A 13,932-nucleotide genomic window follows, 5' to 3' on the forward strand; every position below is an offset into this window, starting at 1 on the left:
TCTGCTTACCTGACCATTCAATTGATATGTTCCAGAAATGCATAAATTATTTCCCTTACTATCAACCACGTAACCAATTTTTCATATCTTCTGCCAGTTTCTTAATTCTATAAATTTGAGTCTAACTCATTGATAAATACCATAAAAACTAAGTGGCTAAAACTCAGTTAAAAACTTAATTAAAACTAAAACTCAATCCTGAGAAACCCACCTTCCAGTCACAAGAAAATCAATCATGACAAAGCTAGGTGAGCTGAGAGTTATGAGAAAGATGCAAAGAGACTGTGAGGAATTTAGGCATAAATGGAAATGGGCAAAATCATGGCAGGTGAAATGTAATGGGGAAAATTATCAAGTTATTAATTTTGGTAGGAAAAAAAGGAGAGAGCTGAATCTTCCCAAAATTAAGCGTCAATTTGGGGAATTTTCATGGAAGACTTTTCTGTGACCAACAGCAGCTTTTCCTATGTACTCTTATGGTGCTCACCTTATTAAAACTGCTACAAGCCTCCATGGCAATACTTTCGTACTATCTTGCATTCAACAGCAGCAGAAGTGCTGGCCAGTGCCAAGATCTTCCAGTATTCCTACCATTGTCACCATATTTAGGATCCAACTGTGTACAGTTCAAATACTGCAAGCCAGGAATTGCCTATCACAGGTTGAGTAGGTGAAGAATTCAACAGGAGATGGCTGAAGAAGGAAAATTGGCACCCCAATTTACTGAAAGGGAAAATGGAACTCCTGTTCGATAGGATAATGGACAGGTGGACTGTCCACTTTCTTCTAGACTGCAGTAGAATCAGACATCACATACTGTCAGCCTGGTCAAAGTTGTCATCTGGGTCAGTGCAGTGTCCACAGTTGGGAGGAATGGCCACCAATTCCTAATCTCTCCCTTGGGACAGCTTTTCTCCAGTGTTACCAGTGCTAACAGTTATGCCAGCCACTTTCATCTCACTCAATCCCTTAACTTATCGTTGAAGGCAAAAATGGCCATAATAGGGCAGGCAGGAAAGTGGCCCACGTTTATCTGCTTACCTCCTTCATTGGCAGGAGAGGACCATGACCACTCAAAACCTCCCGTGGTGAAGACCTGTACTGTTTTCCTATTTTCACAATGAACGTATTCTTAACATGCTCAAACTTTCACCCTGTTACACAGCTCATTTGCTATCTTGTCTTCTGCAGAAATGAGCAGCACCCTAACAGCCCCCATCATATTGGGTCCAGTCCCTCCAGTCAACATCATCTCCTTTGAGGAAAATGGCAACAATCCCTCAGGGGAAGCACAGGCAAAGTTTTCTCCAGCATCTTTCACTAACTTTTACACTGACACCATGATAGGTTTGTTCGCTAGATCAGATGCAGAAGCATATACTGGTGGGTACACACCACTGGCACATCACTGCAGTTTGAAGAGGAAATAATGCTCAGATCGCTGGCACTCCAAAGAGTGCTGAAGATCTGGCATTTGTTCAGCTCTAGGCAGGAGAAAACTTCAGGGTGTTTGTCATTAAGAACATCAATAAAGTGTACAGTATCAGCAAGTATGTTTGGCAGAGACACTCAGGAAACATAATCGCAGGTCAGAGGAGCCCACCAACGCTATCTGTATTGTGCTGGCTCCACCATGCATGTGTCTGGCTGTCTGCCTGGAAAGCTTGGCAGTTGCCAGAGGGAGCGCATCCAGCAGAGCTCTTATGGGCTTCTGGAAATGCATGAAGATCTGCACTTGATTGCTTTGGCCATTGGTGTTCCAACACCAGCAGCAAAACAATGAGTGAACCACGAACAAAGGGTTTGAGTGCTATGAAAAGCAAGCTAAGAAGCCAAAGACACACACTGTTCCAATGCATGAGATGGGTGTCTTTCCTTGCACACAAAGCAGTCTGGCTGCTACATTGCCACATAAGGTACAGACTTGATGGGCCAAAAGACCTCTTCTGTCCTATATGATTCTATAATGTGCTAATGAGCTACAAAATGCAATATTCAAGCGTTGATCTCTGCCAGATATGCTTTGATGGTTTGGTACTGATGCCATCTGTGGATAAAAGATACAGGTGGTCGTTGCTCACAGTACCCTAATACGTTGGGAAATGCTGGCCCAGTTAAAAGCTTGGAGAAGATATCAGGGAGGTGCAGTCACCAGGTAATCACTCTGACTTTGACAATGTGAATTGATGCCTTTTGGTTTCTCTCAATTATTTAGGATAATAGCAGCCTGCATGTAAAGGAAACAAGATTAGATCATAATCAGATGTAATACATGCAAATGGGTGTCGCACTGTTCACTAGCAAGATTTTCATCGAGTTGTTGAAACCTTAAGTGAACAATGGGACTTTTTTTTAACCAAATGACAAAAATCCAATTTTTCCTTGAACAAAAAAAACAAAGAACTGCAGATGCTGGAAATCAGAAACAAAATGAGAAATTTACAGAAGGAGGGCCACTGGATTGAAACATCCACTCTGCTTTCTCTCCACAGATGCTACCAGACCTACTGAGAATCTCCAGCAATTTTGGATTTTGTTTCCCATTTTTCCTTTCTCGCTTTAGTTGCCTGTTAGCTTTGCTGTTGCCTATGTCATTCAGGGGCCATGAAAATTCCACCTAGTGTATTTGTTGAATGGTGAGAAATTTTGAACAATTGATTTCCAAAGGAACCTAGACGTCCTTGTTCACAAACCATTGAAAGCAAACATGCAGGTGCATCAAGTCATTAGAAATGTAAATGGTATGTTGGACTTTATTGCTAGACGAATTGTGTACAATTTCTTGCAGCAATTTGTTGAGACCGCAGTTGGAATATTGTGCAGTTTTGGATTTCTTACATAAACAAAGATACATTAAGCACAGCAGGAGTGCAGCTAAGGTTCTTGTGATACCATGTTTGTACTCTGATGAGGGATTGATGAGACTCGACCTGCATTCTCAAGAGATTTGCAAGAGTGGGAGATGCTCTCAATGAAATGTGAATAAATTCTGAAAGAGCTCAAAGGGTATGTGAAGGAAGGATGCGTGCACTGGCTAAGGGATCTGGAGCCAGGGGATCCAGTCTTAGAATAAGTGAAAGACCATTTAGGACTGTAGATGAGGAGGCACCTCTTCACTTAGAAGATGGTGAATCTTTGAAATCTCTACCTCAGAGGGCTGTGGAATCTCAGTCATTTGTGTTCAAAACAGAGATTCATAAATATCTAGGTACTAAAGATATGAAAGATTTATGGGGGTAACCTGGAAAAGTAGCATTGAAAAAGAAGGCCGGTTCTGATATAGTTGAGTTGTGGACCCTGGTGCTGAATGACATGATTCTGTTCCTGCTCCTGTCTTCTATGGCAAGACACAGGATGCATTCTGAGTGGGTGATTTCAAAGCCCATTACAAAGAGGAGTTTGACCAAGCTGTTCAAATCCTAAATGACACTGCTTATGGACAAGGCCTTTGGCACGTAGTGACAAAACCAACAAGAGGAAAAGTAGTCTTGATTTCATCCCCACCAATTTGCCACAAATGCATTTCTCCATGACAGTATCAGTAAGAGGGACCTCTGCACCATCCTTGTGGAGACAAAGTCACACTGAAAATAGCCTCCATCGTGTTGTGTGGAGCCATCAATAGGACAGACTTCAAACAGATCTGGCAACTTAAGACTGCCCAGCATATCCCCTACTCTATTATTACCGATGAGAAAGAAGATCAACCCTGATTCATTAAAGTGCAGGAGGGATTGTCAGGAGCAGCCCAGGTATACCTATAAATGAGGTACCAACCTAGTGAAGTTACAAAACAGGAAGGACTACTTGCATGCCAGATAGCATAAGCAGCAAATGATGGATGTGGTTAAGCTGTTTTACAGCTCATGGATCAGATCAAAGTTTTGCAGTCCTTCCACATTCAGTTGTAAATGGCTGTGGATAATTAAACAATTCATGAGAGAAGGAGATTCCACAAATACCCCTATACTCAATGATGGGAATCCAAGCCCAATGGTGTAAGAGATAAGGCTAAAACATTTGCAATAATCTTCAGTCAGAGTGCCGAGTAGATAATCGATCTCAACGTCTTACAGTGATCCTCAGCATGATAGATACTAGTCTTCAACCAATTCGATTCACTCCATGTACTTTCAAGAAATAGCTGGAGGCACTGGATGCTTCAAAGTCTATGGGTTCTGGAAACATTCCAACAATAGTACTGAAGACCTGTTGCACATGTAGCCAAGGTGTTTCAGTACAAAACTGACATGTACCAACAATGTGGAAAATTGCCCAGTTGTGTCGGGTACACAAAATGCAGAACAAGTTCAACATGGCCAGTTACTGCACGATAAATCTACTCTTGATCATCAATTAAGCAACGTTTGCTTAGCAATAAACTGCTCATAAGAATGTAAAAACAAGGAGCAGGGCTAGGCAATTCAGCCTCTTGAGCCTATTGTGCCATTTGATATGATCATGGCCGATCTCATCTTGGCCTCAACTGAACTTCCTCCCCACTCTCCAATACCCTTCAAACCATTATTAATTAAAATCTATATATCTCTGTTTTTAAATTCACTCAATGTCCCAGTTTCCACTGAATTTTGAGGTAGTGAATTCCACAGATTGGTGGAATTCAAGAGAAGTAATTGCTTCTAATCTCTGTTTTATGTCTGCTATCTCTTATTCTATAGCTATGACTGCTTATTCTAGATTGCCCCACATGAGGAAACATCCTTTCTCCAAGTACTCTGTCAATCCCCTTTATCATTTTATATCTCATTCAGAGGTCCTCTCATTCTTCTAAACTCTGGCCTAAGCCGCTCTCTCAGCTTAAGACAAACCCCTCATCTCTGGAATTAATCTAATGAACCTTTTCTGAACTGTCTCCAATACAACAACTTACCTCCTCAAGGGGACCGAAAATGTGTGCAGTTTTCCAGGTGCAGTCTCATTAATGCTCCGTACAGTTGTATTTTTATACTCTATTCCTTTAGCAATAAATGCCAAAATTCCACTTATCTTCCTTATTTCCTGCTGTGCCTGAAATTTAGCATCATTGATGCTTAGTTGGGGTCTGCCAGGGTATCTTACTCCATACTTCATTTCAGCTCTAGTTCAACATGAATTTCAGAGTAAAATGAGACTAACTGTCCTTGACATCGAAGTCTCATTCAACTGAGTATGGCATCAAGGAGCCTCAGCAAAACTAGAATTAATATGAATCGGGGAAAAAACTCTCCATTTTTTAGAGGTATACCAAGTACAACAAAAGATGGTTGTGATTGTAGGACGTAAGTTATCTCAGCTCTAGGACATACTTGCTCAGGGTATTATCCTAGCTCCAACCATCTTTAGCTGCTTCTTCAACATTGTAATGTCATAAGTGGGGATGTTCTCTAGTGGTTGCACAATGTTCATTATCATTCACAGCTCCTCAGATGCTGGAACATCCAGGTGCAGCAACAGCCTAAGTCAAAATCCAGTAATTCCTCTTCAATGGCAATTTGGGTATAACTAGACCAAATGGGCAGCAGTGGTTCAAAGGCAGCTCATTACCACCTTCTCAAGGCTAGCTAGTATGGGCAATTAATGCTGGCCCAGCCAATGTTCTGTACATCCATGAATGAATACAACAAAATTCCTCTTTCCTATAACTTCCTGCCTCTAATCCAGTTTAAGATCCAAATTGCCCATGGACTTTATCAACTGTTGATATTTTTCTTATCAAGTATGACAGAACGTAATCAACAGGCTTCCTAAACTCCTTGTCGACAACATCAAGCATCTTCATCAAATCTCCTAGTTACCTGTTCAAAACATCAATCAAATTAGTCAGCCATGACATTCCCTATTTCTGTCCTGAAATAACCTGCGACTTAGTTTGTACTGCCCCTCAGGTTATTTTCATACATCCGTGTTAATGACATTGGCATGACTAGCCTGTTTCTACCAGGTGTATCCCTTCATTCCTTATTAAACAATGCTACAACATTGAAGTATTCCTGCTCTCTGACACCGTATCTGTAGCCGGAGAGGATTGGAAAATTGTGGTTAAAGAGTGCAATTTGGAATACATGTCCTTTGGACTTGGCAATTACCTACTTTCAAAGTTGCTAAAGTTTAATATTTTCTCTTTTATTTAATGTATATAATTCAGTATTTCACAGGTATCCTCTTTACATTGTCTGCATTGTCTACATCTTGTGAAAACATATGCAATATATTCATTAAGAAAAACATTAAATTGTTCAAGAAACATGTACTGTGATGTAGGAATTCAGTGGCCTTTTTCAGTTGGCTGAACTCCACTGCCAAACAGTAATTAAGCAACTAATAAACTATGATCAACTTTAGCCATAGCAAAGATGTAATATACTTAAAGTATGTCAAAAGCTTCCAAATACTTTTCAGAAGTTAGATGTTACATGGAATAATTGTATGTCATATTAGGCCAGCCATTAATATTCTTTATGAATTAGTATCAAATCTTATTTACAGGAACAGCATTCGGTTAACAGGAGTGAATGATCAGTTAGATTAACATTTTTGATTTACACTGTGACGTCAAGTTCTGAGCCTTGAGCATCTCCCTTAAATTAAGTATGCCATTGAGGCCTCTTGGTTGCTGAAGTGTTTGAAGCTCAAATTATTTTACAGATCTCCAATAACAGCAATGTATGAGTTTGCACGACAGCATTGATTTTATGTTCAGATTTTAGAAGCAAAAGGAAAAAGCATGCAGGCTGGAAATGTGACACATATAAAACAGAAACTGGTGGCAGAAGTAATTCAGCCCAATGTACTGGGAAAGTGAGGTTAATGTTGCAGGTGCTTTCTGATTTATAAACTTCTTTTCCGATGTTTATGATTTTTAATGGAGATTGGTAGTATAAATACTGTTTTCCTATTTCTCCTTTTTAATTTAAGCTTTTAGCTTTCAAATACTGTTAATTAATTAAAATAAATTATTTAATATAGCCCCAACAAATTAAAATCCATCCACTACACATCAATTTATAACAAAGCATACTGATGCCATGCATTCAGTCAAAAATTACCTTTTGGAAGATTAGTAGTATACAATTTATCACATAATATGGATTTCACCCTGGATAAGTGCCAAGTGATTCATTTTGGAAGGTCGAATTTGAATCCTGAATATAGGCTTAAAGACAGGATTCTTGGCAGTGTGGAGGAACAGCAGGATCTTGGGTCCACGTACGTAGATCCTTCAAAGTTGCGACCCAAGGTGAAAAGAAGGCGTATGGTGTTTTAGCTTTCATTAATGGAGAATTGAGTTAAAGAGCCGCAAGTTTATGCTTCAGCTCTAAAAAGCCTTGGTTTGACCACACTTGGAATATTGTGTCTAGGTTTGGTCACCTCATTAATAGGAAGGATGTAGATGCTTTAGAGAGGGTGCAGAGGAGATTTACCAGGATGCTGCCTGGAATGGAGGGCTTATCTTATGAAGAGAGGTTGAGTGAGCTAGGGCTTTTCACACTGGAGAGAAGAAGGAAGAGAGGTGACTTGATAGAGGTATACAGGATAAAGTGAGGTATAGATAAAGTAGATACCCAGAGTCTTTTCCCCAGGGTAGAAATGGCTGTCACGAGGGGTCATAATTTTAAGGTGATTGGAGGACGGTGTAAGGAAGATGTCAGCAGAGCGTGGTGGATGCGTGGAATGCACTGCCAGCAGTGGTAATAGAGTCAAAGGCATTAGGGACATTTAATCGGCTGCTGGATAAGCATATGAACAGCAGTAAGTTGAGGGATGTATAGGTTAGATTGATCTTAGATTAAGATAAATGCTTGACACAACATCCGGCTGAATGGCCTGTACTGTGCTGACCTGTTTTATGTTCTATAATGTAGTTGAATGATTATGCACTGCATTGTACACTCTCAGAAAAACCTCAAATACAAGGTTCTGACAGATTTAATTTCACCTGGCTGAAATGTTTGTGTGGTCCCAAAGCTGTTGCTGTTGCTTTTAATCTTGAAAACATACTGTGAAATGAAAGATCCATGTGTTTTAAGTAACTCCTCACAAGTACAAGGGAATGAAAAGTACATATTCTATTCAAATAACAGCTCACATTGTGATCTGGTCTGTTCTGTCTGACTGATAGGAACCAAATTCAAAAGTAGTCAAAAATAAATTGGATAAATACTTGAAGTAGAGAAAATTTACAGGCAGTGGGGAAAGAGCAGTGAAATGGGGCTAATTGGTTCACTCTTTCAAAAACCCGTCATGAGTACAATGCTATATTCTTGTATGTAATTATTATCAAATGCTTGCAGCAGTATGCCAGAAAGGCTTCAGTAATCAACATAATCCTACTTTATGTTGTGTTCTCATCAATTGCAGAAATTATCTCACTTTTCAAAAAAGAATAAAGTAAGCTAACCTGCAAGCTAGCAATGAAACATATTCTTATTTGGACCAAATAAGCTTATAGCCAGTTTTAACCCTGGATCTTTTCCCTTTCCAGAGAACACTCTCACAATTTTCTGCAGCCCATTTACTTCCTTCTCCAGTGACATCTTTGTGAGCAGTCTTTGATTCTTTCCTCTCCACAGCAATATTTTCCCAGGAAATCAATACCCTTTAAAACAAATACAATAATCTAAGGATTACATTCTGAATTTTTGAACCTTTATGCCTGTGAATGGCAAGAACACAAAATTTCAGACACCCCAATCCTGTTATTTTCTCATTGGTTTTCTATTTTTTCTGTTGTAAAGGTCTAGCCTTTTAGTCATATGACCCATATGACAAAGCCATGGGACCCACACTGGGGCATGTTGAATATCATGTTAGTTCTTAAATGGACATTCTACTCTCCCGTAACTCTGTTTCATAGCTTGTCAGCATTTTCTTCCCTCGGGACCACATTTTGTTGTCAGCTGTATCCTAAAATCTTCAATTTCACCTACGTTTAATTAGTTCTGACTGGTAATAACTACAATTGCCTGAATTGATCTGACTTTGTGAAACAGACTCTAGTTGAACGTTAGTTCAATGATGATAGAGTGAATTTTCTCCCTCTGGCATAGCCAGGCGCATAAAGTAACACTGATTTTCCAGGCCTGACTTACTTAAATCTTTGCATTTCAGAGTCATTTGCATTGGCTGTTTCATGATGATTATTAAGTTTTCAGTTAATTTTGAGAGTGGTAAGAATTGAAATCACATGTCTATTTTATAATTAAAGATGATACAATGTCTGGGATATTGAATGAAGGTTGTAAAATGTCTGTCTAAAAATGTTATGGTTCTGCAAGAGTGGCTGAAGCATCAAGGTATGAGACAGTTTAGCTCTGGAGTTACTTTTGTTAATATCGAGGTTACAACCCATTAGGTCCAGGGGTTTGAATGGTATTTTGCCCATTCATTTCTCTAGCACTTTTTTTCTAGTGACAGCGATTGTGATTGTATTTATTTCCTCTCTGTTTGTTTTAGAATGTTGTTAGTGTCTTCTACCTAGAAGTCTAATGCAAAGTATTCAATCAGCTTCTCTTCCATTTCCTCGTTCCCCATTATTATTTTCCCAGCATCATTCTCTAAGGGGCTTATGTTCACTTTGGCTTCTCTCTTCCATTTTATATATTCAGAAAAACCCTAGCTGTCTATCAATACATTAGGTTGTCAATCTAAATTATTTGAGCATTCTTGCACAATGCTCAAATAATTTAAATGATTGTAAGGTTGAAAGAGTTACAGAAGCAGGGAAAGGAGAATCCATAGCAGGAAAAAAAAGGATAAGAACTTTAAAATCAGGGTGTTGCTTATCTCTCAGTTATTGTGGGCAATTGAGTATCGGAGTGATGAGTGACTAGGACTTTATCTCTTTCAAGTTTGGGCAGAGGAGCTTTGGATGAGCTCAAGTTTATGAATGGGTAGAAGATGACCAACAGATATTGGGAATGGTTGAGTGTGGTAACAAGAAGTTGTGAATGAAGATTTCTCCAACAAGGAGCTGAGGCAGATATTACAGAGCTGGAAGTATAGAGTCTTCCAGGTGTTAGTGGAGAGGGTACGAGGTTGAAAACTTGTATAACTAAGCAGGCCATCCTCCAAATGGATGGATATGTAGGCACATTATTTATAGTTCAATAGTTTGCACCAATACAACAACATTCTATGTCCTTTGAGTTCCCAGTGAGTTATGCCTTGACATTATGTCATTGTTGAATTATATGTCATTGGTTTTCTCTCACATTGGTAAGAATTAAATTAATCATTCAATTCACTCTTTATTCAAATGAATCATGATTCATTATGAAGAATTGCAGTTTATCTGGTAGAAATATATTTAATTTTTAGAAGCTGACTGCAGGTTTTCTTCACCATTTTAATAATTTAATCTTCTCCCTCAAATTTCCATTCTGAATGGTAGGCTATCTCTTGTTTTCAGTTAAGTTCCTCAAATTTAGATGTTTATTAATATATTATATACATTAGAAATGTGTAATTACTTGTTACATTCTACAACTCAAATCTCAATGGATAATCAGAACATTGAACTTACCAAGTGGGTATAATATTAAAATAATTTGTCTGAAGCTTATTATGGTTTTCAATCATTTCTTTGTGTTATCACTATGGTCATTGTGAGGGAATCTTGAACTGGAAAATAGGACAGCGTTCCATTTCTGGAACCAAATGCCAGCATCAAGCATAACCTAGCTGGGTGTTCGAAAGCACCCCACATTTCATTGTGAGCACAGTGCACCTACCTCCCATGTGGGCATTGTGAGGAAAGCCTGAAGGCAGTCTAAAGTCTGTCTGATTAATATTGAGAGTTAATGCTAAATTAATGATTAATTTATATTGTGGATTCTTGACCCTTGAAGCTGCTTTGAGATTGCAGAGCTTGTTTCTTGAAAATATCTTTCAAGCAGTAGTCACAATTGCATGTTTATTGGAGCAGTGTTTACTTTTTCACTCAGGTTGTAGAAGGGAATGGCCAATGATCAATTTATAAGTTGATGGAAGTATGCACAGAACACAGTTTTCAAATGCTTTACTTGGTTTTGAAGAATTCATTTGAGAAATTTAATTGGACTGCACTGATGTATGAGCCATGGGCACCCACCATCCCCAATAATATAGCAGAACAGTTACTGCAGCTTCCAAGAATGTCGGACTTTGTTTTATCTTCATATCTTACCTTGTGCCTAATTTGTATAATACTAATTCTACATTGACTGGATTGCTCTTTATCCTATTTATGGCTAGTTCTTTGACTAACAGGCCTTGTGGCAAAGGGATTTATTGGACTGTATATCTGAACACATTAAAAATGTAAAATTTAATGAAATATATTTCCTTTCCTTAAGGGATAACATCAATTTAAAAAGAACTTCACCCATAAAATGCTGCTTGAATCAACTATGTACATTTCATATGTTCATTTCATGTGACTCATTTTCATTGCAAAATCTTTTATCTTTGTTTGACAGCAAGGAAACAGTTTTTCAAAGCTTATTTCAGATTGTTGCCACACAAAAAAGGGATTTTTGGAGGTGTCACACTTCAGTTCAAAATAATAAGTAATAGGAACAGGAGTTGGCCATTTGGTCCCTCAAGCCCGCTCTGCCATATAAGATCATGGCTGATCCGACAATCGTTGCGTTCATTTTCCTATATTCTTTAAGATGCACAGGTCTCTGAGAGAAGAAATTCCTACTCATCTCAATCTTAAATTCATGCCCCTTTGTTATGTGATAGTGCTGCCTAGACCTAGACTCTCCCATGAGAAAAACATCCTTTCAAGCCATATATTAATTGCATGCAAACAAATTCTGCCTTCGAATTCAAGTTAATAAATGTTTGTTGTTATATCTAACATAGTTTATTATTAGCTGTTTAGAATAAACTATCTTATGATAAAAGTTGATTTATTACATAGAACCTTTTCAATACATGTACTTATGAATATATTGCGAAAATATAAAGTACAATAATTGCATTGCTATTTGTAATGGACTTCGTAGACATCAGATATCTTGGTTGTAACAAAATTTTCCTGGCCTCCCATCTTATATTATCCATAAGCTTAATTTCATCCAAACTCTGCTACTTGATCTAACTTTTTCCAAAAAAGTTCGCCCATTACCTACAATGTAGGCTTATTGATCGACATTGGCTCCCTATCCAGCAATGCTGCAAATTCAGATTATTGTTTTCAAATTTCTCCATTGGCCTTTACTGTTCTCTTCTCACCAAAGTCATCTAGCCGCTTAATGTTTTGAGATCTCTGCACTTGGATTTCCAGGATGTTTTGCATCTTCCTTTTCAATTTCTGCATCACAATGGTAGCTTCATCTGACACAGTCTTAAGCTCTAGAACCTCCTTTCTAAACATCTCTGCCACTCAGTTCTTAAAATCTATATCTTTGACTCATCTTTTGTTCACCTAGCCTAATATTTTCTCATGTAGATCAGTCTCAAATTTTGTTTGGTAAAATTCCTATGAAGTATTTTGTGATATTTTCCTAAGCTAAAGACACTATTATCACTGAATAGCTGTTCTGCTTAACACCTTTAAAATTTGTTTCTGTGTTACTTTCTTCAAATGCCTCGTCTATAACTGCTCTAATTGAAAAGTTGAACATTGCCACTTTAAGATATTATGTGTGGGGAAGAATTGGGGAAAATCATGGTTGAAAAAACATTGAAGAGTTAAGTATTATATGTGATTTACACTGCTAATTCTGTTCTGCTATTATGTGGAAGATAGGTACATTTATAAAATGAAAAATATTATATTCAAACATGCAGAAGCAAAGTTCTGTGGATGCTGGAAATCTTAAATGAAAACAAAAATTGATGGAAATACTAAGCAAGTCAGAAAACATGTGAGGAGAGAAAGAGTTAATATTTCAGGTTGATGATTATTCATCTTTCTCAACGGATGCTATTTGACCTGCTATTTCTACCGTTTTAGGCGTAATAGACAAAAGATTGTTTGATTACTTGCATTTTTTTTCCACATCAATTACATATGCACTCCAATTGTTATATAAATATTAATTGTGTTTGTATCAATTTTGCAAAAATATTAGTAAGTATTACCTGAACTTGTCTTTAGTATGTTGGATTTTAACTTTGTTGTATTTCTCTGCAGGATTGGACGTATGGAAAGAGATATCAGCATGAAACGACAGCTAGTGGAAGATCTTAAGTTAAAACTGAAAACAAATCAGGACAATGATAAAATGTATAAAGGATTGTTGGAAGATATGGAAAAGAAGGTAATTGTTGTTATTTAGTTTCTTGATTAAAAAATTGGGCATTTTTTTGATTTGCTCAAAGATGCAAGACCATATTTTAAAACTTGCCTTGTAAGTTTAAACAAAATCTTTTCTGCAATCATTTGCCATAATGAATGATGTGATTTAGTTCCGGATATGAGCATAAGAGGTACAGTTAGTAGGTTTGCAGATGATATCAAATTTGGAGGTGTAGTGGACAGCGAAGAAGGCTACCTCAGATTATAACAGGATCTTGATCAGATGGGCCAATGGGCTGAGAAGTGGCAGATGGAGTTTAATTCAGATAAATGCCAGGTGCTGCCTTTTGGGAAAGCAAATCTTAGCAGGACTTATACACTTAATTGTAATGTCCTAGGGAGTGTTGCTGAACAAAGAGACCTTGGAGTGCAGGTTCATAGCTCCTAGAAAGTGGAGTCACAGGTAGATAGGATATTGAAGGAAGCGAGAAAGAAGGTTGCTAAGCCGCTGGCAAAGATGTTTGCTTCCTCACTCTCCAAGGGGGGTTGTTCCAGAGGATTGGAAGGAGGCAAATGTTGTGGCTGTTTTCAAGAAAGAGAATAGGGAAATCCCTGGTAATTACAGACCAGTCAATCTTACGTCTGTGGTCAGCAAGGTTTTGGAAAGAATTCTGAGGGATAGGATATATGACTTCTGGATATAG

The 13,932-nt window shown here is 38.1% G+C and overlaps 1 protein-coding gene across 4 annotated transcripts in view; it reads left to right on the forward strand.

The window, feature by feature from the left end:
• Positions 1 to 13,932, forward strand: part of cntln (centlein, centrosomal protein) — a 461,183-nt gene that overhangs the window by 371,641 nt on the left and 75,610 nt on the right. For all 4 annotated transcript variants that reach the window (XM_072589059.1, XM_072589060.1, XM_072589058.1 and 1 more), the window contains one exon: positions 13,124 to 13,250. In XM_072589059.1, coding sequence (XP_072445160.1) covers positions 13,124 to 13,250 — 127 coding nt within the window. The remainder of the gene's footprint in view (positions 1 to 13,123; positions 13,251 to 13,932) is intronic.

This window comes from Chiloscyllium punctatum, chromosome 2 (assembly GCF_047496795.1).
Source record: "Chiloscyllium punctatum isolate Juve2018m chromosome 2, sChiPun1.3, whole genome shotgun sequence".
Taxonomy (NCBI): domain Eukaryota; kingdom Metazoa; phylum Chordata; class Chondrichthyes; order Orectolobiformes; family Hemiscylliidae; genus Chiloscyllium; species Chiloscyllium punctatum.